The following is a 27,395-nucleotide window of genomic DNA, read 5'->3' on the forward strand; positions in this document are numbered from 1 at the left end:
TGCAAGAGAGCGATTACTTCGGACTTTGTGTCACTTCACGTTGTGACAATTTCTACTATTACACCACTTCTCTTAGTTTCATTTTCATTCGGTAGATGGCAGGCCATTGTTGTGATCACGTGGTCAGCAACATGGCGGAAATTGTAAACAATAAATTGTGTCAATTTTTCGACTGAAAGTTTCACTGTTGGTGGATAGTCAAAGATATTATTCGTGGTAAATTCTATTTCTGTAGTTTTTATATAGTTATTTGAACATGTTCACAAAATTTGGTGACGATTTGAGCTCAGGAGATTACTAAAAATGATGCCGATGCATGTGTTGAACTTTTGCAGACGAAAAAGTGCAAATGCATGCATGATCGGGCATGAATTATTGAATAGATGAATGCTCATGCAAATTGGTAAATGACATTGCATAACACTGACATCTGTTTAATTGTCAGTGAAGGCCTCGTAGCGTAGCTGACTCATTAGTGAGATCATTGTAATTGTCATCCCTGATTAAGAAGAGAAATGCTTATCATGGCCCGGGCATGGCTTCATTTCTGTTTCATATTACCGAATCCGCATCCCTGACATCCCTGATGACGATGCTGCTGGCCTAAAAAAGGCTAAATACTAAGAATCAGATTATATTTTGTATTTCTTCAGATTAGTGGTTGTAATTCCATTGACATAATTGTGTTAATTAAAGGATTTCCCCTGAAAAAGCCACAATATAGGCCAAAGGGGATTAGGAAAAAATATAATTTCCTGTTGGCTCCAGAAAAAATATTGCCTACCCTTACTGTGAGCTGAGAGAGAGAGAGAGAGATTGCAATTATTGATGTAAAACTGATGATTTTTCTCATTTATATTTTCCTTACAATTCATCAGGGTATCGCCATCATAACATGTACATCATAATGCTAAGTACTCTAACAGGTATAATGCCTCCCATTTCCAAATGGCCACTCTCATATTCCGTGTTTTCATTGATTATTGATTTTCATGACCCTGTATAGTAACAGGACCAAACCATGCAAACAGTGAAAAATAGAGCTAATTTAATTATGGAGAGGCTCTGCATAATCTTTCTGTCCAACGTTTGTCTGAGTATCGCAAGTTGTTTTCATTGTCATCCTCATCAATGATACTATTCACACTTACAAGTATGAGGAATAAAATTATTGCTTTTATCCTCAGTTACAGCCCAGTCCCCTTACTGTGCATAGGCCTACTACATGAAGACCTAGGCCTGAAAACCACCAATTTGACCTTCTACTTCTAGCTCCTGCCAATAGTCCACCTTTAAGATTTTATAGTGAAAAAAGTTACACCATTTAAAAAAGATTTACTTTTTATGTATGAAATTTAAAAAGAAAATAATACAGTGCTACATTTTCTCTTTGTTCAATATTTTTACAAGTTCTAAGTAGTTCAGACTTTTGTAAAATGTTGTTCCATTAGTTTTCTGAATATTTTGATTTTTATGTGGGTCTCATTATTTTATTGACTCTAAATTGTGTTGTAGATTGCCCTAATTCTGTCAGTCAACCATAATGGTTTACTGTTAATGAAGTTTTGTTGACTCTCCTGATTGACACTTAACGGTCAGTGAGCCAACTTGAAAGTAGGGCCGACTCATTTATGATAGTCGGGCATATGCATAAAAAGAAATCAGTTGGAGTGGGTTGAACACAATTTTATAGCGCATATATGCATAAATAGTGGGCACCAAACATGTCGGTAACGGTTGAACAATTTTTTGAAATTATCACACGACGTGGGTTGGAACCTCCATTATATGACAGGATAGTTTTAATTATATCTAAAAAAACACGATAGTTTGTCACCAATCAATGGTTCCTTAGCAAAACTGTACAACTCTTCATTTTTGCAAGCCTTATATCAGATTGAAATCTTCCTTGACTCACAAAAACAAAGGGGTTTACAGTTCAATGATTTTCAGCGGTGTACAATCAGAAATCCTAGGTTGCGAAAGTCTCAAACTTATGGTTTTTTCATTGAAAAATGCACTGATATACAGAAATAAATCGAAGCCATATCTGAAAAGGAAACAAACATTTGAGGATTTATGGGTTCACAATATCGAGTTGTAGACCATGAAGATCATGCCATTCAATTCAAACCATGACAATTTAGTTACAATAATTGCTGAGTTTAAAAAATTATCTATGAGCTTTTACATATGACCTACTCTTATTCTGAAAGGAAGACATCATTTCTTTTCCCTTCTTGGTGAACTCAATACAACAAAGTCACAGTAGGTCAAAGTTTGTCGTCATCGTCTATCACAGGGAGCATTTTTTTTATAACTTTGGAATTCAATATGGTTTGCATGTAACATACATGGAATACATCAAATTTTCAATGACAAGGTCAGGTAAGCACATGGTCTATGGACCATTTTGTACAATTGTGCAGGAATTTGTAAAATGACGTCATAATAGCCTGTCAAACGTGCCATACTCAATCCTACTCAGTTGACACCAACATATATTCCCAGATTATCCATAAACTACTTCGCAACAGAAACAATTATCCCCAACATAAACGATCGAAAAAAGAGCTAGGGCTTGCCCGACCGTTGCCATAGTTACTGGGTTTCCTCCTGGCATTGATTCGTCTTGATCAAGTCGTGTGGATGTTACTTCAGAGGGCGACAGGTTTTCTCCGGCGCTTGTAGTGTGCGTGGGATTCATATTTAGTAACTTGTTCCAGGAAGGGAGGCCGTGATTTATTCTAAGCAAGGTGGGTCTTTTGAAATATCTTTTATACTTGTAAATTGCATTTCTCTTTGTATGCAGCTAATGCATCTGAAAATTGGTGATTTTTTCTTCTTCTTCAGTGTTTGCTCCGCACTTGGAGGTAATTTTCTCCAGGGAGTATTCCTCCTCCAATGCAGGATAAGAATTTTTTTGCGTGCCACTATGGTTAAGGTGTCAATTGGGTTTATTGACCTAGTGACTCCGGCTTTGGCCTCGGTAGAGTCCACACAAGCTACTCTTGTTTCTCACTTGGTGGGGTCTTTAACCTGCCCTGGCATAGACACCAGATACAAGGAACCTTGGTTTTATGTCTCAATCGAAGGACTGTGAAGAGCCAGGAATTTCAGTTCCTTGAAAGCCACACTGGTTCATCCAGAAATACAATCCTGAGTTCTCCCCGGGATCGAACCTGGGCCCTTTTGCGTGGTAGCCAGCAGTGTTAACCACTAGGCCATGAGGCTCCCGAGCTGATGCATCTGAAAATGGTACTTCATTAGGTGAATTAGAACTTGCATTTCTAGTTTTGTAGACAATACGACCCAGTGCTGTACCAATTGCACTTGCAATCCTGGCCGTGGCGATGGTACTACAATGTATTCTTCGCAGATTAAAAATATCAGATGGATCTCAGTATGATGCAGCGGTACGCAGTATAAGTTATTTATAACGCGTTATCTCATCAGTTTTTACGATTATCAGTTTCGGAATCTATATTTCATTTTTTACCGATAATGTTGCTAGGGAGCCTTTGTTTTATTCAACAAGTGGTCTGTCGGAAAAATAAATGCACGTGTCGATTTCATTCGAAAGGGTAAGGGGCAGGACAGAATTATCTGACATTGACAATGGGTGATATGAATAAAGACTAGCAAATGCTTTCATCTAAAACTCCATGTATATTTTCTGTACAAAATTGAAGTAAAAGCATTTGCTCGACTTTATTCATATCAGTAATTGTCTCACATTGTATGTATAATTATACCTTTCAGCAAGAATAGATTTCCATACTAGCTTAAGTACAGTAGAACCTCTCTTAGCGGACACCTCTCTATGAAGGACAACGTCTCTATTAAGGACACTAGTTTTGGTCCCAAATTGGTTGTTTCCATTCAATTTGACCTCTCTAATCAGGACACCTCTCTAATAAGGACAGCACCTGTCAGTCCCAAGGGTGTCCTTAATAGAGAGGTTCTACTGTACTTAGATATACATGTAGTTTAAGGATAAGCATCCATTAAATCCATTAAGCATCCATTAAGCATCCATGAAATATGTGGCCATAAAACGAACGTAGGAGACCATGTTTCATGACAGAGAGTTTGGTGGCATAGTGCTTTCGGTGCCGGACACTTTCTGAAGGTGTTGGGTTCAAATCCTGTTCAAGGTACTTATCAACAAATTCTTGTTAAGCGATCTCTTTTGACCTGGTTGTTGCCGTAAAATGGCCCTGGTCATGGGGTATCAAAGCAATTTGTGCAAGCCCTGTCTGTCTCGAACAGCGCGATTTATCTGCAGGTTCACATAGGCCAAATGATTTGTCATGGTATCAATATCATCATGGACAATGTTGACGAGTGTTATGATAATCGATCTGTCTATAAAATCTACCTAATCGACCCCGGTGACAGTAATAATATTTGCTGAAAGGGCCGGGCGTGATCTGAGAGGATCAAATGGCTGCGAATATATCTGGGCTTACGCATTACAGTATTGTGATAATGAGAGAGACAAGTTCAGCATTCGTTAGCGTGGGTCATGGTTTGAGTTACCTCGGACTAATGATGGGAAGTGATTCATTAGAAGATAAGCTTTGGCAGTCCTAATGCCCCCTCACATCTCAGTCAACTGTCTATTAGGAAAAAAACTCTTACAAAGAAAACGAATCCCTGGTTTGGCAAGTCACAAACCAACATGGGTGGCCTGAAAAAGGTTGTCTAAAAGTCTAGGGTACTTCTTATGCTAAAACTTATGATGGTAATCTCAAAAGTACACGTCAACATAACTTTGAAGTACAGAGAACCTCTATTAAGGGCACCCAGGAGACTGACTAATGGTGTCCTTAATTGAGAGGTGTCCTGATTGTAGAGGTCAAATTTAATGGAAACGACCAATTTGGGCCCAAACGTGGTGTCCCTTATAGAGAGGAGACTGCCTTAATATAGAGGTTGTCACTAAGGGAGGGTCCACTGTACCTTGGGTACCCTCTAGTTTGAAGAGCCAACCTCTGCACCTGACTGAGCTGTGGCATCATCTGACACCTGAGTCTGCCTATAAATCTGTCATTGGTGTCTTGTTTCTCAACGAAACAACCTATAATCGATACAGAAATCAATCAATCGATCAATCAATCAATCAAAACTTTAAAAGTTTGATTCACACATCGAACATTGTGCAATTTCAATGGCTGTGTTATCACATTTTGTGCAGTATCACTATGATTTGTGTGGTAGGTTAGAGGAGGGCGTATCAGGCTTAAATTTCATCATACCCAACTGATGTAGGTCTGCGGCTATTTAGAATAGTCAGAATAGGCTGCAGAGTGGAACTATGTCCTTGCTGTCTGTTGATAATAAGGGCCTCGGGGCGGATATAGAATTATGGGTTATAGAGTTGGGGGCTGGCACACATGCAAGCACAGTTTTGTCGGACAAGGGTCTGGGGGAACCTACCCCAGAATATACTTTTGACACGCAATACATTTTTAACGATATGTTTCTCGAATAGAAATGTTAGAACTGTTTTGAATCGTAGATAGTCTGTATTGCAGGCAAATGCAATTATATATCTGTATATAGATGCATCATGTCAAATTGATTTATAATAATTGCGAATGTCATTCGGGAACTTCCTCTTTTAATAAACGTACGATGTCACAGGGAATCTCCCTAGCGACGGGTTATTATTAGATGTTTCCAATGACATCACGGGACATCCTTTGATGAATGTGGGGATGCTAATTAAGGAAGATGTGACAGGAATCTGGCCGCAGTGACATGTTCGATTAGACTCTTATACGCAATCAATACTTGTTACAGGCTCTTATGAGATTCACTCAGAGCTGTAATATGGGCTGTTCTAGATGTCCATGGAATAGGCAAGGCGTTCAAATGCACATAGTAAAACACTGTGGTGACTGTTCGTGCTGTTGTGGTCAACAGAGACAGCGGAAAAATGAGGAAATCGACCCCTGCCTGAAGCCGGCGTGATAAAATGCAGGTAAACCGGGTCATTTACAGAGACAAGACCACTAGAAATGACTAATGAGTTGGTGTGATTAAGCATGGTCATTTTAATCGCAAAACATCCTGATTGCTCAGGTGCTCTCTACTGATTACCGCGTTCTTGTGAATGTCAGTTGAACTCTGAACAGGTTCAAGCAAGGCAAGGGAAGGAAAGGACTGTAAAAACAACTAAGATTGTATAACTGTTATATTGGATCACATTTCCATAAAAGTACAGTAGAACCTCTCTTAGCGGACACCTCTCTATTAAGGACAATGTCTCTATTAAGGACACTAGTTTTGGTCCCAAATTGGTTGTTTCCATTCAATTTGACCTCTCTAATCAGGACACCTCTCTAATAAGGACAGCACCTGTCAGTCCCAAGGGTGTCCTTAATAGAGAGGTTCTACTGTATGTGTTACTACATGTGCAACCATATGAGGGCTGATACCAGTGAGAAAGTCACAGATGCTGATGATGCTGCGATCTTCTATCTCCAACCAGTTTCATTGTCATCTAGAACTCTAACTCTAATATTAGATATCACACTGCTTCCCCAGACTGATGTAACTAATATGACTATTACATGCCAACTAATCGATTTTAATTACATAACTAATACTAACTAATTATTTGTCTTTGATGGTAACAGGATAGCTATGATTTATATGGTCTTATCTATGACCACTCTTTTCATTATTCTTACCCTAACCCAATTAAAGACTAACTCAGTATATCACGAGACGGACTTTCTTAGGTTAGCTTTGTTGACTAATTAGCTGTCTTTAAGTGTCAGCAGGTTAATCTGTCGTAATGATACCTTCCTTTATCCGATACAGTCATGATTTGTGTGATTCTTTCTCACATGCAGGAGTTCCTTCCAATTCTTATGTCCTTTCTATTAGAAAAACCAATAACTGTTTTCAAAGTGATCTCCCCAAGACGTGACACCCTCTTAACAATGACAATGTCATATTAATCGGTGGATAACAACGCGAGTTTGTCTGTTCTTATTGGCCTGTCAATAACCATGGCTGAAATTGGATTTTCGGTCGTTCTAGATGCAGGTTTTTTTCAACGATGAAAGTGTCCTTTTCCCATGTCAAGGTTTCATCATTGTCTATCAGAAATACCATTACCAACGCCATGAATCAGTCGGAGTCTTCACCACAAGGCCATTAATTTGTCAGGGCGGCCCACCCTACCTTGGCAGCCTACCACCCAACGTTAGAAGAGCCACCCTACCTTGCTCTAGAATTTTGAAAAGGGTTTCTATTGGGGCACCCTACCCTAAATTGCTGGCCACCCTACCTCTTGTCTTGCACACTGGCGAAACTTCTTGAATATCAAGTGTACCACCCTACCTTCAGAAAACCCTGTGCAGAACCAAATATTTTGCCCGGCTGAGAAAAGTGATGGAAAAAATGAATTTCTCTTGGTGTTGCACCTGAAAAAAACCAAAGTGGAGAACCTGCTGGAGGCCACTTTGTCCTCAATGATGTTGACTGAACCATGCTGCTGCCAGTTTCAGGCCGCTAAGCAAATCAATATCCACATCTTTCATCGAAAAAGAGACAGTTTGCTGTTGCTTGATCAGTCAAGAGAAGCTCACATTGATGAATGGTAAAGAAATTTAATTGATTTTGTGCACCAGAATTGTCTCCCCTTGAATATCTGAGTATGAAAAGAGGGCAAGTTTTCCTGGCCATTTGATAGAATTGACTGGATCTATAATGATTTTCACAAACAACCTTTATACACCTGAATCCCATCATAGATTCTATATCGTCAACTTTGACATACATATGTATTGAAGTGAATCAAACATGTCCTTGATAGCTTAGGGGCATAAAAGCATTGCATTATGGCCAATATCGATCGTAGTATTGATGATAAATACCGTCAATATAAGTACAGTAGAACCTCTCTTAGCGGACACCTCTCTATTAAGGACAACATCTCTATTAAGGACACTAGTTTTGGTCCCAAATTGGTTGTTTCCATTCAATTTGACCTCTCTAATCAGGACACCTCTCTAATAAGGACAGCACCTGTCAGTCCCAAGGGTGTCCTTAATAGAGAGGGTCTACTGTATGAAACAGTTACGTTTAGCCATTCACAGGTGTTGGTAACGGTATTGGTGTTGTCGGGTCAGATAACGTCAACATCAGGAAATGGGCTCCCTTTTCGTTTGCGGATAAAATCAACTGATTATTATTTGGCTTCTGGATAGATCACGGATTGTTACATGTATCTGCTGTACTAACATCGTTGAAGTACAGTGGAACCTCCCTTAGCGGACACCTCTCTATTAAGGACACTAGTTTTGGTCCCAAATTGGTTGTTTCCATTCAATGTGACCTCTCTAATCAGGACACCTCTCTATTAAGGACACTAGTTTTGGTCCCAAATTGGTTGTTTCCATTCAATGTGACTTCTCTAATCAGGACACCTCTCTATTAAGAACAGCACTTGTCAGTACCAAGGGTGTCCTTAATAGAGAGGTTCTACTTCATATGTATATCCCTATATAGAGCTTATCTGGAGATGTCTTACTTGTTCATCAGCTCTTTAGATATTAAGGCTGCAATATTGACATGGTAGACATCATATCGGTTGTCGTTGCTTCCTTGCTTTCTGATAACAACTGAGTCAATGTTATCATGGTTGTTAAAGTGGCAATAAGTAAGTCTTTAGTGGTGATATGGGCAATAACCTGCGGAAGTAATTACCTCCTTTGTTTTCCCAGTGACAGGATGTCATCAGTTTATCAACCTCGATTTACCATCGCAATTCAGTGTCGTGGTAACAGGGAGATCAGTGGCATAGGGGTTGGAGCACCAGGCTCATAATCAGGAGGTCATCGATGCCACTCTTGGAATGATTACCGCTGTTTCATCCTTAGTTCTTGAGCAAGACATTCAACCCTAAATTGCTCTATCCTTCAAATGAGACATAAAACCAACATTCTGTGTACCTGGTGGTTTTGCCAAGAGAAGAAGACCCCAACAATTGAGAAATAAGGGATAGATATACATGTATGTCCTACAGTGTCTCAAGATAAATTTGTGCCAAAACTGGTTGAGCTAGTGAAGTCATGTGACCCTCTTAGTCTTTTCATTCATCAAGGTATGTCCTGATGACTGTGTAGTGTTGGCATCATTCCTACTAGCCCAGTCAAGAGGGAAATTCCCTTTAGCTCAGTCGGTAGAGTGATGGCCTTATAAGCGAGAGGTCCCGGGTTCAATCCCCGGTTGGACCTTGATGTTTTTCCTCTGTTACAACTGTATTGTTGAATCTAATTTAATCCCTTGTCCATTGTCCTGGGGTCCAGCTAACCATGTCACTATTTTACTTCTTGTCCTTACAATGCCTTTCTTCTTTTAATAAAACAACTTGTTGTGGATGATGATTACCGGTAGATCAGTTTCGTTAAAGGAGGAATATGTCCAGATAATGTTGGGTCATCATTATTGCATCTTGACCATCAAGGTTGTTGCATCTGGCTCTATTTGTATTAGGCTCCATACTATAGCATGTTTCTTAACCAGCATGAGAATTCTTAACCATGACATATCTATACGTTGAGCGCAATGGCCCCTGGACTTTTCATTCTTAACATTTTTCCAAACCTTTGATCTTGTCTCGTAACTCAGAACGACTGCCATCAAAAATCCGAATCCCAAATGCCCGGCAACAACAAAAATCCAGTTACGATTCTTTATGGCGCAAATATAATCAGCGAGAACGTTTCTTATTTTCCGTGAGGGAGATCCAAATGACGAGATTTACGAGAAGTAAAAAGTTTTGTGATATCTGAATCCGATAGGATTGGGCAAACTGATAAAAATAAGATACTGGTGGTACCATTAAAAATTGGAATTTACTCTTTTTGTCCATTTAAATGCATGATATGTGGGTACAATTATTTGGAGAATTCCTTAAAGGCTTAATACGCAGTTAGTTTACTTATGTGGTCGTTTCCATAGAAATTACACATGCCAGTACCGTGCTGGCACGAGAGAAAACTTGCCGCTCCTGACAGATTTGCAACAATTGAAACAGTACACTACCCTGTGGCATTCTCATGAGACAAACCCATTGTACACATAGCCTGAATTAACATGCAACGATCGGGAAACATGATACACGCACCAATTGTATAGAATAAAACAAGAACATGCACGCATTTATCATGCATAATGACTGACTATTGGCGTTGCCTGGTGTAAGAAATAGGAACTAGATATAGTTGAACCAACAGTGAATGTATTTGAACAATTGGCCTACCCCTTTAAAGGGGTATGCCATTCATAGTTACCAGGGGTCCAGGAAAATAGAAATGCAGTTAAACACAATGCTGTAGTGATTATGCATACAAATTTGCTGAAACTTGGCATTAATGTATCTGTATGTCTGTCTATACAACAGCATTGCTGAAATTTGTAAGCACGATTGGAAATTTTCAAATTCAATTACAAATTTTAATTCTTTAACGAATGGCGTATGCCTTTAAGGCTAAACCAAAGGTTCCATTTGTTGGCAAGTTAGCTAAACAATGCTTAGGCTACACCTGCTCTCAAGCACATCATTAATATTTTGTCTTATGAACAAATCAAAGCACAGAGCCCTTGGGAGATACAACTTACATGGATGAAATCAAACATTTATAAGAACAAAAATATGTAACCAATGATTAAACCAATAGTAGAGTGCGAATTAATGAAACCGTCACCTGGCCCTCATTTGTAACTTTGTCGGTAAGTTGCGACTAACATTAACATCAAGTATAGATCTAATCCATACTTGCTAACATGGATAAAATCAAAAATTCATAAGACCAAAGATATGTACATGTACCCGATAATGAAACTAATAGCCAGTACCAAGTCCCTATTTCTCACAATAGGGGGCTCTTTACAAATAAGATGACGGTCGCTCATAGTAATTGGTTGTTGCTTTCTTTTCATTATGAAATGAACTCTCTAGCTATTAAAGTGATCTCCTCACCTGAAATATTGAAGTGAATCGAACTACTCCTTGATGGCTTAATTAGGGGCATAAAAGCATCGCATTATGGCCAATTGGCAATATTGAGCGAAATATTGATAAAGACCATCAAGATAAATTTGTATATATGTATATTTCGTACCGCCTTAAAGTGTTATTTTTGTTTGTATCTTTTCAGGTTATGTAGCAGAATGAACAAAGAAAGGATACAGATTCATCATCAGTTCATTTCGATAACAAGATAGAAAGGTAGGATATATTGTAGGCCCGTAAATTGGTTTCATTAGATGAATTTTGCATTCTTATAGTAGAGGGGCTACCTGGGATTTGGGATGTAGTCCCACAAAACCAGTTCACGTTGTCATATTGAAAAAATCCTTCCGCGTAACCAGCACAGCGTGATCATGACAAGGTTGCGCATGTGGCAGAGTGAATTGGCCAAAATAGTTCTCCCCAAAATGTTTTGATATTTGGTAGGAACTTTCTCTCTATCGTATTTATGTAGCGCAGTATGTTGATAAAGAATGTTTGTAGCTGTTTTTGACGTCTGGAAAGCCTTTTGGAAAAAAGATTGGAATCGAGCTCAAAAGAAATAGTTTTTGGGGTCAATGATATCATCAATGACAGATTTGGACTAAAGTTCGAGGCGATTCCCTTCAGGTCAAAGGAATTGAGTCAAAATTGCAAGTGACCAGTTCTGATCAAAATCTCTTGTGCCCCAAAAATGGCCATTTAATCACAAAAACTTTGGGATACAGTACAAATTCAGACTCAAGTTAAGCTGAAATGGACTTGTGTGGTAAATTACACCGATTTATCATTTGATGCTACTAACTACCCCTGATGAATGTTAATTACTGTTCAGGTTAGACGATTCAATGATTGAGTGAGCGGATTTTGTTAGTAATCTAATCGCTGATGGCCCAAATTGCTGATTTATTCCACAAATTTGCGAAATTAGACGTCATTTGCTGGTTCGTTGTAATTAAGTGACTCGGTAATTGATCAGTTTGGGTGTTAACACTTTCCCTAGAGTAATCACCTGATGGTGGCTGTTGATCACCACCTTCTTCCTTCCCCAGCGTCTGCCCCACACTTGGAGGTGATTTTCTCCAGGGAGTATTCCTCCTCCAAGACAGGATGAGCGTTTTTGCTTGGGGAGTCAGTTCTCTGGAAAACGAAGAACTTGACTCGCACCCTTGAAATTGGCATTCACTTCATTTGAAGAAGTATTTATTGCTTTTAGATTTCAAGTTCTAGCCAAAATGGCGGTACCTATGGTCAACATTAATGTAGTTAGTTTCCATTGTTTGTCATTCTCCCCCTGAACCTAGCCCGCTGACTGCAGCAGACTACCATGTGACCTGGCTGTCATAGCCAGGCGCATGTCACACAGAAGATGAGCCTAAATGGCACCAGAAGATAATGGAAGAAATTGATGTCCTCAGATTTGACAAAAAGCAGACAACAGTGAATTGCACAACTCATCCATCTCAGCCTGCCAAGCTCAGAGCGACAGGTTTTGCAGCAGATAGCCATATGGTAAATGTCCATAAAGCGAATGCCCTTTCCATGTTTTGCAAAGTAGGTACTTTGTCAAGATTCACTCTGTCACTGTTGAAGCATGAAAATAATGAATTAGCCAGACTCTGGATCAGTCTTCAGATTTTGCGGTCCACTTGTTATCCATTCAGCCAGCTGTGCGGCTAGCTGGTTATGGATGCGCTATTAGGTGAAGTAGGTTACAGTACAACCGGTCATGCCGGTGCCACGGAGTAAATTTCATGAACTCAACCATAAGTGCCATGCAAACCAGCGATTTTTATTGCTATGACCTGCGATCATGATCATATGCTACATGGACAAAAATTCTTCGTTTGTGATGATCATCCCAGACGCTTGTGACGAGAATTGGGATAGCAGCAACCAAGCAGTGGATTGCTTTGAGATTAAGCTAGAATTGCTTATTGGGAATGAGGAGGGAGCTGTTTTCAAAACGGGATGTTAGGACAAAATGGTTTGTTCCTCTCTGCCATGTTGCTCCTCTGCTGGCAGGATTCACCAAGTGCAGTTAAGCCATCTCTGTGATTTGAGATGATAACTTGTGAGTACTCCAATGATGGTTTGGAGTGTTAGACCGGCCAGTATCTCCATGATTTGAGATAAACACCGTCAGATTGAACCCAAACACCAAACCAACACTTTGAAGTGTCCCAGTTGATTAATATTGGTTGTCCGTCAATCGAACGCTGTCGGAAAGTCCTCTTCAAATTTGTTTTCATCTTCAAGTAATTGCGTCTGTCGGGTCAAATTGATAAGACGAGAAGTTTCCGTCCCCTCTGATTTGAGAGCAAACATTAGTCGATTTGGTGTCTTCAGTGATGTGGCCCGTCTTCCAACTTTGCTGATCAATGCCTCGGGTACTTCATAAGATTGAAGTTCTTCAAATGTCTGTGGTCTAAGCGTTGTGCCCGTTCTTTAAAAAATTGAAATATGCAAAAAATATCTATCAGCAAAAGTCGATAATCACTGGATTTGATGTCAATTGCAGGTCACTACGATCTCCAATTCTTGTCCCAGGTGTTTTTATGACCAATGCCAACAAGCGATTATTGTTGCATGCGATTTAAATCACTTTTTTGCAGGGCGCTTAAATCTATCGACATCTGCTCTATCTCCTCTGTATAGTCCAGTGACTCCTTGACAGAACCAACCAAGTATGGATTTATCTATACTTGACGGAACCCATCAATATCGAGATTGCATTTTATCGCCCGACAGACGATTAAGTGAGGTGGTGTATAAAGAATATGCTTTAAACGCAAACATTTTCTTAAGTCCACTTACCTTCATCTATCGATTGTGACACTTTACTGATTTGGTTGGCAAATATTTGTCGGGAATGGAAAATATAGATTCAGGAAAGGAGAATATAGATTCATTGCCAACAATGCCCGACATCGATTTCTGGATCTGTCAATATCTGTAACGAGACAATTGTCAGAACACTTTACAGCGGTCAGGCTGATCAGTGAAGGGTGGTAAGCTGCCGGATTTTGCCATCAAAGACAGGAGTTGTGGTTGGTGTTGGATTGACACTTGATGACATAGTTGACCAGCTTGTAGCAGGCAGCGGCGGATTTCATTAATAACAAGTGTCGCTTGTCGGAATAACACTTGATGTGCAGGGTGAGGCCGAGTCGCTAACTCTTTCACTGCCAGGTCCAGAAACGCCTCCACGCTACATCTTGACCCTAAAGTTTTGCTCCGCTGACCTCGACTCCGTTTGAGAGGAGGTTACGGACGGAGTTCCTCTGATGGTTCAAAATGACTTGCTATAGCTGGCCAGCCTAGTCAAAATTAAAATAGAGCCGAAGATTGGTTTAGTAATACCATGGGCTTTTGCAGGCAAAGCTCCACTGAATGAGGCCAAGGACGTCCTGCCGGGCCTGCTGGTTTAGTAATACCATGGGCTTTTGCAGGCAAAGCTCCACTGAATGAGGCTAAGGACGTCCTGCCGGGCCTGCTGGTTTAGTAATACCATGGGCTTTTGCAGGCAAAGCTCCACTGAATGAGGCTAAGGACGTCCTGCCGGGCCTGCTGGTTTAGTAATACCATGGGCTCTTGCAGGCAAAGCTCCACTGAATGAGGCCAAGGACGTCCTGCCGGGCCTGCTGGTTTAGTAATACCATGGGCTTTTGCAGGCAAAGCTCCACTGAATGAGGCTAAGGACATCCTGCCGGGCCTGCTGGTTTAGTAATACCATGGGCTTTTGCAGGCAAAGCTCCACTGAATGAGGCTAAGGACATCCTGCCGGGCCTGCTGGTTTAGTAATACCATGGGCTTTTGCAGGCAAAGCTCCACTGAATGAGGCTAAGGACGTCCTGCCGGGCCTGCTGGTTTAGTAATACCATGGGCTTTTGCAGGCAAAGCTCCACTGAATGAGGCTAAGGACGTCCTGCCGGGCCTGCTGGTTTAGTAATACCATGGGCTTTTGCAGGCAAATCTCCACTGAATGAGGCTAAGGACGTCCTGCCGGGCCTGCTGGTTTAGTAATACCATGGGCTTTTGCAGGCAAAGCTCCACTGAATGAGGCTAAGGACATCCTGCCGGGCCTGCTGCTTTGGTAGAAAAAACCACCCCAGCCGGTGATTAGTTCTGTAGCACGTAAGTGTATGTGTTTGGCACTGAAAGAGTAAGGGTGGTCAGCTGCCTGATTTTACCATCAAAGGCATGGGCAGGTTGTGGTTTTCTTCATTGTTAGAATAGCAGGATGGAGCTTATGAGTCTGAAGTGATACTGATTATACTGACATGACTGATTCCATTAATATAAACATTACCAGTGGTTTGTAGTTTCATTTGTTTGAATAACACTCCATGGCTTTGTAGCTAATCAAAGCAACTTTATTCGTGTGCTGCTTTTATCAAGACAATCAATTAGGGCTAATGAGTAGACTGGTCCTTATTACTAGCATAGCCGCTTGGTTATACGCTTGCTAGTCAGTAGGATTTTAATGTAGTAAACTTCAAACTTTCCATATTTTTCCCATTTTGCAAAGTCAGTAGAACCTCTCTATTAAGGACAACCTTGTGACTGACAAGTGCTGTCCTTAATAGAGAGTTGTCCTGATTAGGGAGGTCAAATTGAATGGAAACAACCAATTTGGGGTCAAAACTAGTGTCCTTAATAGAGAGGTTGTCCTTAATGGAGAGATGTCTGCTAAGGGAGGTTCCACTGTATTGGCAAAATCCGTGAAGAGGAAACGTCCACAAAATTAGGCAGTTTCCAGTAATATCATGTATATCTTCGTTCACTCTTGACTGGTCAATGCATTACTTTGCCTGTCTCACAGATTGTCAGGTATCAGTGACCAGTTATGCATCATCTTTGATATTTTCTTATCATGACCAATTTCCCCAGGGAGCTGTGATAATGGACCTCTGCACAGCTATAACAGTGATTTATGACTATCTTGGGAAATATAGCGGTAAGTGTTGAGGCTGACAATGGCAATGGCCACCAACCTCAAATTAAGTCTCCAGAATTCATAATCATAGCATCATGATCTCTCTACTTTGCCTCAGACTATTCAAACATGATGTACAACGATATCTCTCGCCATATACTCGCAAATTCCGGTGGTCTCATTGACATCACCCTTGGGTATGATCAGCCTTGTAAACAACTCTGGACAACAATATATTGCACCTCGAGGTGATGGGATGAAATATGCAATGTATTAGATTGGTGGTCAGCCCTTGTACCCAACGGATTTCCTAGGAGAGGCAAGGTTATGGCTCTATCTGTCATTTAAGTGATCTGGCTAACTTGTTTGTATTCCACAGGGCACATCCATTGTGTCGGACTCCTGTAGTGACCTGAATTTCCCCGGGGTGCGTGGGTTGTTACATCCTCACTCTGTCCGTCCCTGGTGACAGGTTAGTAGAGCTGGACCCAGTTTGTTCCTAATTATACAGACAGCCTTTGCAACTTGGTAGGAATATTGAGAAGTTATGAAAGTGATTTCTGATGGTGACTGAAAGCGACAAACTTTCAGTTACTTTTGCTCAGAGCGTCGCTTACATTTTGAATTTGAGTCGTGGAATTTCAAAAACGTAGTAGCGAGGTTATCCAAACACGCACTTTCTCTGGTCATTTTATCATGCTGACATAGAGAGCAAAGTCAGGTGCGCACTGCAACCACGAGTCTAAGATATCCGAGTGACTATTGTTGTTGATTGCAAGTCAGGACCTCATTTGGAGCTAATTTGCCGAATGTCAAGAACAGAGTGAAGTCATAAATATTCAAGACTTAAATGGCTGTAAGACTTCTGGAAACATCTGCAATTGACTCATATGAAATATGGTCATCAATAAGACTCTGAAAACATGCTTCAAACATCATTAATTTCACCTACATTGCTGTTTCTTAGTTTAACATTCGCCATGGCCCCAGTTAATTGGTATTCGCGGGTGCTGGGGTTGTAAAACCAAATTAAGCAAGCAGAATCTTTGATTGAGAGAAGTTGTATCCAATGAACCTTAAACACACGTCCTTCTCTCAATTGTGAAGCTAATATGGGAGCTTTATACGCTGATGGTTACACAGCCCTGTTTAATGAACTGAGGAATCATTCACCGTATTCACGTTGGTGATGTTAGCACCTTTGGTTGGTGTTGGGCTGTGGCCATTTGTCGTTCTGAGATTCGAACAGAGCAGGTAGACTTGACCAACCAAAAAGACTTCCAAACTCTGTGTCTTCTTGTAAGAAAGTGATTATTCAACATCACTAAGCTTGTACATTTCATCAGCAGTGTATGACTGGTCATACGACATCAGGCCATATGACACAACAAGCGTTCTGACCTTGAGGTCATGTCAGTTTCAGCTGCTGATATGGTCTCTGTGGATTTTCACAGCATAGATCTTGGCAGTTGACTCATAATATTGTCTGACACATCTCACCACTGTTTACTTTCAGAAGATGACCTAACTGAGTTTCTCCGACCCTGAATATTTGTTGCGGCCATCATGGGATGCGGCACGTCAACTGAGACCTCCGACCGTCGGGGATCAGATGGTGAGAAACGCAAGAAAGGTTCGTAAATTCGATCTGTGAGCTGAAATTCTCACAAATTTCATTATAGTGGCCGCCGAACAGAATGTATTAGCGTAATTGAATTGTATGTTGGCACTAATAGGTATTTATATCCTTAAACTTACAAATTCTTCCTATTTTCTTTGAAAGCAACATTTTAACAGGTTGCTGCTATGGATTTTCTTTCAGGTTTCTAAAAATGCTCATGGGAAGGATCGACAGTCATTTTGTAAATGTCAGCATCATTGGCGCTGAGCCTCAAGAATCTAATGTCTCATCAATGTAACTGTCACAGACAGATCTACACCAATACTGTCTGCAAAAAAATATCTAGATCAGACTCCATCAATAATTGAAACGATTTTCTGCCTGGAGGAGGTTAGGTTACAGTATCAATCTGAGTGGATCACAAAGCGTTACAATAGGACTAAAGTAGGGGGCACACTGACTGAGGGAGCACAAATTACTCATGTGTGCTCCTGCCTCTTGGGGTGCAATGTGGAGGGCACATTTCTGCGACAGCAAAATTTGAACCAAAATGGCTGCCGGTCACAAACCCTTAAACGTTTCACCTCAACATTTTGACGAATAAGATTTCACGAAATACTTCACCTCTCGAAACAATCAATAAAGGTTTCAATATCGATATTTTGATCAGCATCATCGGATCAATTTCTGCTTCTTATCAATCGTTTTATGGACTTTGACAAGATAATCAAGCAATTTGTTCGATTTTATCATTATTTTTCGTATTTAGGCACTTTGCCAATGCCAGTGTCTTGTTTCCAACTCCAGTTGAGTCTGTAAACTACCAAGGGAATCAATAAAGTTCTGATAGATCTGTAGTTTCATTGTTTAGAAAAACAAGTGATGATTCTAAGGCAGACGTCGTGAAATGAGGAAAAACCTGGCCTTGTAGTATCAGGGATGTCAAATTTGAAATTGAAGTCAGATTTCAGACCTGGCAGCTTAAATGGAATGATCTCTGTTTCGACTCTCTGTAGAACTTTGAATTTTCAAAATTGGACCAAAAATAGGCATTTAAGAGGCGTTTTTGTGCCAGTGATTGCTGATAAAAGGACAAGATTTTTACAAGAAAAAAATTCATATTTTTTGCCTAAGCTCATTGGCATCCCTGCAGTTACTGTCCTCTCTGCATCCACTTATATGACCTGCTTTGTATTGCTTTTGATAAGGGGTCAAGGTGAAAAGACAAAAAATTACCTCAAAATCGCATCGTCATGACCGTCGGATACCTTGGTGTCGCCCACTCATTGTCAATCCTAATCGGACAGATTGAATGGCTTCGAACAACCATGAACGAAAGATCGCAAGTAATATTGAATTGAATATATTCAGAAATGGTCTTATAGAGGTGAAATTAGAGTAGACGGATGGCATCTGGGTGTGGTAACTCTAATTGCCTACACATCTAGAACAATGCCAATTCAATCAACTGTAAAACTTCAATGATCTGACGTCGTTCCCTTGACTATCCCGTGAACATCTCATCAGGGCGTGGCACATTTTGTGGGAGTAATGAAAATGACCGTTATTAGAGACATTCAGATTTTGTTACGAGAACAAGATTATTTTTTCTGGCTTTAATTGTCAACTCAAGGTGATTGATTTGTTTTGACGCACTGTTTCATTGAATTTCTGACGATACTGCTATAATTTGGCACTATGTGCTTGAACCTTGATCATGTAGATTGGGTATGGCAAGGCCTTTCTTGCATATCAGAGGATGGACGTTGCTCTTCCCTTGCATGCAGTAAAAACTGTAGGGAAAGTTCGCGCACCATCCCCTTCTGTCAATCCTAAGTCTATGTCTGTTGTGCGAACAAATTGTAAATAGATGAAGTTTTTGATTTTAATAGTTTAAAGTGCAAACCAATACTTTTAATTCAAATATAACGATGTTATGATTGATGACATCACATAATCTAAATTGGCATAAAAGGCGATAGAATAATTAGTTTGATTCTAAATATAGCAATTGTGCTAGATCACCAAGTTGATATGTCATTTGTTATTTCCAATTTTAGCAAAGATAAATAAGGCTATTGTTGATATAAATTCAAAATGGACAAAAATGCATGTGTGCTTGAAGTTGAAAGGTAAACTAAAGTTCATTGTTGTTCGCATCCCATTTCTGTACGATGTTACCTTGTATAGCCAAAGTAACAGAGAGGGCATGGAGGAGTGTAAATTTTTCATCGGCAGACACATTGATATTCTTATAAAGTACATCACAGAACGATCTGCTATCTTTCCGAGAAACGATAATCTATAATTAACAGTTACTAGATGCCGCCATATTTTGAACCTTAGCAATACTACGAATGCCTTAAGTCCAAATCCCACATCCCCTGCATCCAAATTGAAACAAATCCTATAAAAAAATTTTACCAGTAAATCTATAAATATGTCAATTCTGTTTATTTTATAGTTCAGCCCTGCACATTCTGTAAATCTGTAAATAATTTTAATTTTTTCTTTTTGGATCTGCCTCCATATTTCAACCTTGATTGCTAGCCTCTTCTCCGATTCTCACTCCCAAACCAAAAATGAACTCCCTAACATCCAAATTTACACAAACTTGACAAAAATATCCAGCGAATCTATAATTATCAGATATGTTAGTTGTGTTATTCTTCAGACGTGGCGCGTTAAAATGCCGCAGGACGTGCGGAGGTGAAACGCGTAGAAATCAATAGGTGATATATGAAACCTGTATGATGCGGAATTCTTAATCAATTGCCAAGGACGTATGCGCACTTGATTCGAAACATTGTTTACAAAAAAGCCACTATGCAACTTCACCACCTGAATAAAATAACTTCTTGGGAGGATCCTGTGATAATTCTTTCGATCATTTTGAAGAATACTTTTATTTTTCACTCAAAGTTTGCTTTTGATAAAAAACCAGACGCAGCGCAAATAAAATCTGTTAATTTGGCCTAAAGTCGACTGGGAAACTGGCTTCCTGTTAAATACAGGATTGTTTTCAAAGTGCTTTTACATGTATTTACATATAAGGCAATACATGAAGTCGCACCTGCGTACCTGTGTGATATGGTCAGACTGAGGCACCATTCCACCTACCATCTCTGTTATTGCTCCAACTTTGTGCAAGTGCAAAACCTTTGGTGACCGTTCTTTTCACAAGTCATCACCGGTTCTATGGAACCAGCTACCTTCCAACATCAGGCTTGCTGGTTCCATAGACATTTTCAAAACTCTCCTGAAACAACACCTTTTCAGGGAGTGTTTTGCTTTGTAAAGCGCCTGAGAATTTAAGTTTTTCTTTTAATTCAGGCGCTATAGAAATTCTTATATTCATTCATTCATTCAAACTCTCAAAGGTATTGCACATGTGACGCTATGAAATTCTGACTGTTAACAGTACAAAACATCATCTTGTAATATATGTTTAAAAGCATACAAGATGACGTCGTGATCGTGTCAATGTGTCATACACTTTTGGCAAACTTTGGAGATAGAATTGGTCATTTCAGAGGCTGCTATGTGGTATATTGCTTAAGCGTATATTCTGCCTTGCCCCCCAAAGCCCAAAGGGTTACAGAGAAACTTTATAATGTGCTCTGCATTGCCCTTTAGCATTCACTGCGATTCAAATCCACCGTAACTAGCAATATTGAAGTTTCAGCAAACTAGTGCCAATGGCATCGGGTTAGTATTTGAAGAGAATCCTTTATGTTTTTTGGCGTTCAGAAACTGACTCTGTGTGTTCACTTTGAGGCAACGACTGTTTGACATTCTGCAGAATATCTTCGATGTTTGTCTTTTCTTGCTAAAGAACACGGGATAAGGTGTCAAAGACTGGTAATTCTCTTAGTGGCAGTGTCTTTCCTTGCAAGTGCAGATGCAAGGAGACATCTCTATTAAATTCATCCGGGGTAGGGTACATTTTAAATACACCTTGCTTTAGAAATACAGAGAAGGATGACGACACCATCATATTGACTGTCTCCCTCAGGATCGTCAGCAGACTCCAGAGAAGTCGCGTAAAGAAAACTTGTTACCCTTTCTCAGGCGAATCAAAGGAAAAGTGGACGTGATCTACATCCTGGGCCATGCAGGATTCAATGAGAGGGCGGATATAGCCTACAGACTGGCAGGAAGTGCTGCAGCCTTTGGCGATCTGGACATATGACTGCAGCAGACATTGTAAACACGATCGTCAGAAACGTGCGGGAAAAGGAGGAAGAGAGCGAACAGACATGGTCCGTGGAAAGACTACATGAGAAGGGAAGGGCATCAGTAGAGGTGATGGTGACATTGTTCTTCTGCGGGGCGAGAAGCGATGGATAACGACCCAGCTACGGATGGGTGCCTTATCCAAAGCAGGACTGCACACGCGGCTTGAAATGCTGGAGGAAAGAGGGCCAGTGTTACCATTACTCTTCTGATGTTAAAACGAGAACAAGATTTAGAAAATCTATCTTTGCTTAAGAAATGGTAAACCTCTTCTTATATGACCTATTGATTTCTTGATATAAATCAGCACCATCTCTTTGCGCCAATGAAATCGATGATGGTATGAAAGGATTTCGTATTGACATTGTGCTAGCTTGCTAAATCAAGTGTCACTCAACTTCCTATATAAACTACTTGTCAACCACGATATCGGCTCTCTGGGACATTTGAGAGTGAAAATGGTGCTCAAGAGATGAAGGGTGTATGTGTATGTATGATCAGAAAGTCCCTGGCCATGCTGACTCAAGTGACTCCTGACTCTCTACAAGGAATTGGTCAACCAAGGTATTGACTCTCTTGGACACTTGAGAGTGAAAATGGTCTCAAGAGATGAAGGGTGTATGTGTGTGAGTGATGAGAAAGTCCCTGGCCATGCTGACTCAAGTGACTCCGGACTCTCTACAAGGAATTGGTCAACCAAGGTATTGGCTGTCTTGGACACTTGAGAGTGAAAATGGTGCTCAAGAGATGAAGGGTGCATGTGTATGAATGATCAGAAAGTCCCTGGCCATGCTGACTCAAGTGACTCCTGACTCTCTACAAGGAATTGGTCAACCAAGGTATTGGCTGTCTTGGACACTTGAGAGTGAAAATGGTGCTCAAGAGATGAAGGGTGTATGTGTATGAATGATCAGAAAGTCCCTGGCCATGCTGACTCAAGTGACCCCGGACTCTCTACAGGGAATTGGTCAACCAAGGTATTGGCTCTCTTGGACACTTGAGAGTGAAAATGGTGCTCAAGAGATGAAGGGTGTATGTGTGTGAGTGATGAGAAAGTCCCTGGCCATGCTGACTCAAGTGACTCCTGACTCTCTACAAGGAATTGGTCAACCAAGGTTTTGGCTGTCTTGGACAATTGAGAGTGAAAATGGTCTCAAGAGATGAAGGGTGTATGTGTGTGAGTGATCAGAAAGTGCCTGGCCATGCTGACTCAAGTGACTATTGACTTGCTGCGTAAGGAATTGGTCAACCAAGGTATTGGCTCTCTTGGACACTTGAGAGTGAAAATGGTGCTCAAGAGATGAAGGGTGTATGTGTGTGAGTGATGAGAAAGTCCCTGGCCATGTTGACTCAAGTGACTATTGACTTGCTGCGTAAGGAATTGGTCAACCAACGTATTGGCTGTTTGGGTGACATGGTATCTGGACTGTGTCTGTGTCAGCATTGCCTGAGCCAAGAGACATCAGATCGGTATTTGTGAGGGACATCATGCCATCAAGTCGAGACCATTCATTTGCATAAGGAATCAATCCAACACGATATTGGATGTGTGGAATACTGAAGAAGAGTCGCATCAGTGTAGTGGCATGGGTCTTTGACCAGCAATCATAAGGTGCCTGGTTCGATCCCCACCATCGTTATGAGACTCTATACAGGTCTCTTTGTCTTACATACCTAGCTTCACCCAGGTGTTGGGTACTGGTCAGAAGTGCTCAGGTTTGTAGCACTGATTAGGCAGCTCATCTGAGTCCTACTGAAAGATTTCAGGACAGACCGAGGTTAAAGTATCAAGTTTCATGATAATCTCTGCCATTGTTGACATCAGGATATAAATCTGTAACTTTCACTTTTTAACTTTATCAACTTCAACTTTAGAGGTGAAAGAAGTATTCCAGGGGTGTATGGTTTGTCCATGTCAGTGATCAGAAGGTCCCTAAGTCAAGTGTTTCTTGAGATGCTCTGGTACAGTCAGGAGCCATAGCCATGCTGAATTGGCTCTCTCGTCTTCTCGGGGAAATAATGTAAGAGATGTACTTGTACATATCGTTTCTTGGTCGAACGTGACGTTTGCAGTTGCTCAAGGGGGAAAGGATCCCAACCACCTCTCGGTCCTGAGGCCAACGCTCTAATCACACCACTTCCCTACTATTACCACAGCAATATAACCCTTGAAAGAAAGCTTGGGGCGAAGCTATTAGAGGCTTCTTCGTTCTCACAAAATCCTTATCATAAAGACTCTTGTTTTGCCGGTGGCTGGGTCAGACTGATTATCATCCCCAACAATCAGTGTATATCATTCCCAAAGTATTTTTGTCTCTAGCTTCTGGCTTGCCCATCAGGCATCATTTACAGACCCATTTGGTCCTTAATGGCAAAAGTCATGAATGTTGTTTAGAGGTCATTGCTCAACTAGAGAGAAAGGAAGGCCAACATTTCTTTGTCATTTGTCATGGTTATCGACTTGATCTCTTTTAGAATCCTCCTGTTTACCTACCAGTTGAACGAAAGTAATTAACTGCCTAGTCATCATGCGATAAGTCAGGATGTTCCGTGACCAGGCTGCCCAGGATATTGGGGTTGTTCGGGACCATCAAGAAGCATTTGTCTTGTATTGGCAAAGGTTTTGCTTCTTGTTTCACTGGTCATTGTAAATGGAAGGGCGGGGAAATTCAACAGGGAAAACTCGGTGCTTAATTGCTCCAGAGCCAGCAGGCTATCACTGCCAGACTTGATCCCTGCTTGGAATCGTTTCCTGATGAGCGTGTAGACCTCTGGGGCCTACTCCCCTGCCAAGCATCATTTCCAGACTCGTTTGTTTCTTGTGTGTCAAAGGTATTGCATGTTGTTTTACAGGTCATGCTGCGTTGATTATGTGAAAGGAAGGGGCGGGAAGCTGCTGAAAGGAAAACTAGGTGCTTGCTTTGGCATCCAGGATGCTCACACCATCACAATCTTGGAATGATTTTCTTGCACCCACCAGACTCATTTGTGTCTTAATGGGAAAGGTTGTGCGTGTCATTTCACTGGTCATGCTGCGATGACAAGGAAGGAAGATGGGCACACAAGCTGTTCGAGGGACTTCTGGTGCTTCACTTTTGATGGTGACTCTGGTGTTTGAGCAGTGTCATGTTCTTGGCTAGTCTGTGTGGGTAAACTGGCAATCACTGGGTTTGATTACGCAGTCACTTGCGATGACCGGCCGCAGATGAGCAATTTATGTTGCATACGAGAATGTTCCCAGGTCTTCAAATCTCTCGTTTGCAGCACATTTCACATTGAATTCCACTCAGTCGTGTTTCATGGCTGAATTTATCACTCGAGAAGTTGAAACACCCATTTATCATTGAAATGAAATGATTGGAAGCAGTTCCTTCCGAAGTCGAATACAGGAACCTTATTTCCTGTAACCTCTAGTTCATTATTCAGGTAACTTCAAAAGGTCTACCTGCTTGCATTCTTAAAGTCTCATCGAAAAAAACGTAAGAATTTGCATGAATGTATTTTGCGATATCAAGTTTCCTCTATTTCTCAGCGGCATCCACGTTATGTGGTACATTAGCGGCAGCATGTCATCTTTTAAATTGTGCATGCAGTGATTCTACTATGGAATTCTTCATCTTGAAGTTAATGTCGCCATAGCAATTCTCTTTTCAAAGATAGGAGACCAAACAGTGCTAAACCCAATTATCACGCAACTGTTCAGCACCATAGACGGCCAAGTTTTCACGAGTATTTTACTTTTTCAGCTTTGGCAAATAATACTGATTTGCACAAATAAATATCGGAAAAATTTAATAAGTATCGGAAAAATTTATTTTTGAACAGAGAAATCGAAAGAAATTTCAAAATCAGCCAAAATAAAATTTGTGAATATTATAGCAATCTTTTTAGCAATTTTTGGGATTCACAAAAAAAGATAGGCAAATCATTTTCATGTTGACAGTAGTTGATTTGCGGTATTCAGACCCACCCCGCGGGGAACCTGCTCAAAGGTAAAATTGGCCGTCGTATGTTCGTGTCATCATGTAAACCTGTTGTGTGATATCGGCAAGTCACAGCGTGTCGTCGTCATTAGTGCACCGTCGAAAGATCGTGCATTTATTTCGCTTATTCGTGAGAGCTCTAAGTGACGTCCGGTTTTCATTGGCGACAGATGCGTCGTGGTGCGCTTTGTAATTGAGTGTGCCAGCGATAGTTGATATCAAATCAGAGTTGGTTTGAGGCAGGAGAGTTCTCCTGGATTCCAAAGGCGGACAGGAATCGTTCTCATTATTGCAAAAAGTGATGTCCAATTTTGTCCTTTAGAGGATTGGGTCTGTCAGGGTCACTTCTTTCCAGAGCTCTTAACCGTATGATGAATCTGGCCAACTCCAAGTTATCACCTGTCTGGTAGAAAGAGAAAAAAACTCAGCCAGGCGAAATAAATCATATTATCTGCATGGCGTTATTTGAAGTACCATTTATTAAATTCACGACACCTGATACCATGTAATCAGTTTTTAAAACGATGAAATTTCCTGCTTTGTTACCGAAAGAATATTAGCTGTCAAGAAAATGAAGTTTATTAAATTGGAAACAAAATATCTCAATATGTTGAATTAGTTTAATCATGTCTAAGTCTCTCATGACAGAATTTGACATTAGTTTTTCAAACTCCTTTTATAGGAGATTACGGTGTTATGAGCCTCAGTTTCATTATCAGCCTCATTATGATGCCAATAACATTTGCGGCAATGTGATCTGTGTCACGTAGTGGGTTTCAGGCGCGATTTTCCCTCGCAGGAAATCATGGATTTGCTGAGCTTGGCTACATTCTTTTGACCGCATTATTAAGCACTGAATGACACAAACGTCAGGTCAGAATGAAGCCAGAATCTAACAAGGTGGTCATACCAACCCATTGTCTTACCATACATAACACGATGAATGCATCAAAAAATATTGTGCATGATATATCCTGTTTGTTGAATATTCAGAAGTAGTCTTAGATTTGTGAAATTAGAGTATAACAGTTTGGATCGATAGGGTAATACTATAAGCTAATACGATCCTGTAGCATTGATTGATCCACCAACGTTATTAGCCTTCGGATGTCATCACAACAGCTGGTGATCACAGGATAATAATCTATAGCGCATTTATTGCCCTCACATGCATCAAGGCCAGAGTGACTTTTTCAAACATCGGAAGAAATATTTATAATGCTTCACATAAAAAAGGAATTATCACTTTCTGAGTTGCGAATCTCCAGATTCAGAAGTAATTAACTTTCTAACCGCTTTGATGTTGAAGGCCTTCATAATATCATCTTTGAATACAAGAATCAGTCCTGAAAATCAGTTCCTTTGAGGTAAGAAGTAGGGGGAGGCTGGGGTCAGTGAGGCAGGTGATAAATGAGGTTAGAGGAATAAGCCGTATCAGTCTTGTGTCAACTTCGATCATTGCATCAGAAAACCAATAACCCCCTTGATTGATTGATTCCACTTGGGAAATAAGATCTTGTTGGTGAGCAGACAAGCTGAAAGTAGCCATGACCCTGAACTCCATATCAAAGATTACAGCAA

At 40.6% G+C, this 27,395-nt stretch overlaps 1 protein-coding gene across 8 annotated transcripts in view; it reads left to right on the forward strand.

Annotated features, from left to right (window-relative positions):
- The first annotated feature begins 135 nt into the window (after nt 1–135).
- Nucleotides 136–27,395, forward strand: part of LOC135493196 (serine/threonine-protein phosphatase with EF-hands 2-like) — a 54,989-nt gene continuing 27,729 nt past the window's right edge. For 4 of the 8 annotated variants that reach the window (XM_064780262.1, XM_064780263.1, XM_064780261.1 and 1 more), the window contains exons 1-3: nt 2,514–2,756; nt 11,184–11,254; nt 17,491–17,607. In XM_064780262.1, coding sequence (XP_064636332.1) covers nt 17,541–17,607 — 67 coding nt within the window. In that variant the 5' untranslated portion in view covers nt 2,514–2,756; nt 11,184–11,254; nt 17,491–17,540. Of the gene's footprint in view, nt 217–2,512; nt 2,757–11,183; nt 11,255–17,490; nt 17,608–27,395 lie in introns of those variants that run through there. The other 4 variants (XM_064780258.1, XM_064780260.1, XM_064780259.1 and 1 more) reach the window with 3 other exon arrangements.

Source organism: Lineus longissimus, chromosome 9, assembly GCF_910592395.1.
Source record: "Lineus longissimus chromosome 9, tnLinLong1.2, whole genome shotgun sequence".
Classification (NCBI taxonomy): domain Eukaryota; kingdom Metazoa; phylum Nemertea; class Pilidiophora; order Heteronemertea; family Lineidae; genus Lineus; species Lineus longissimus.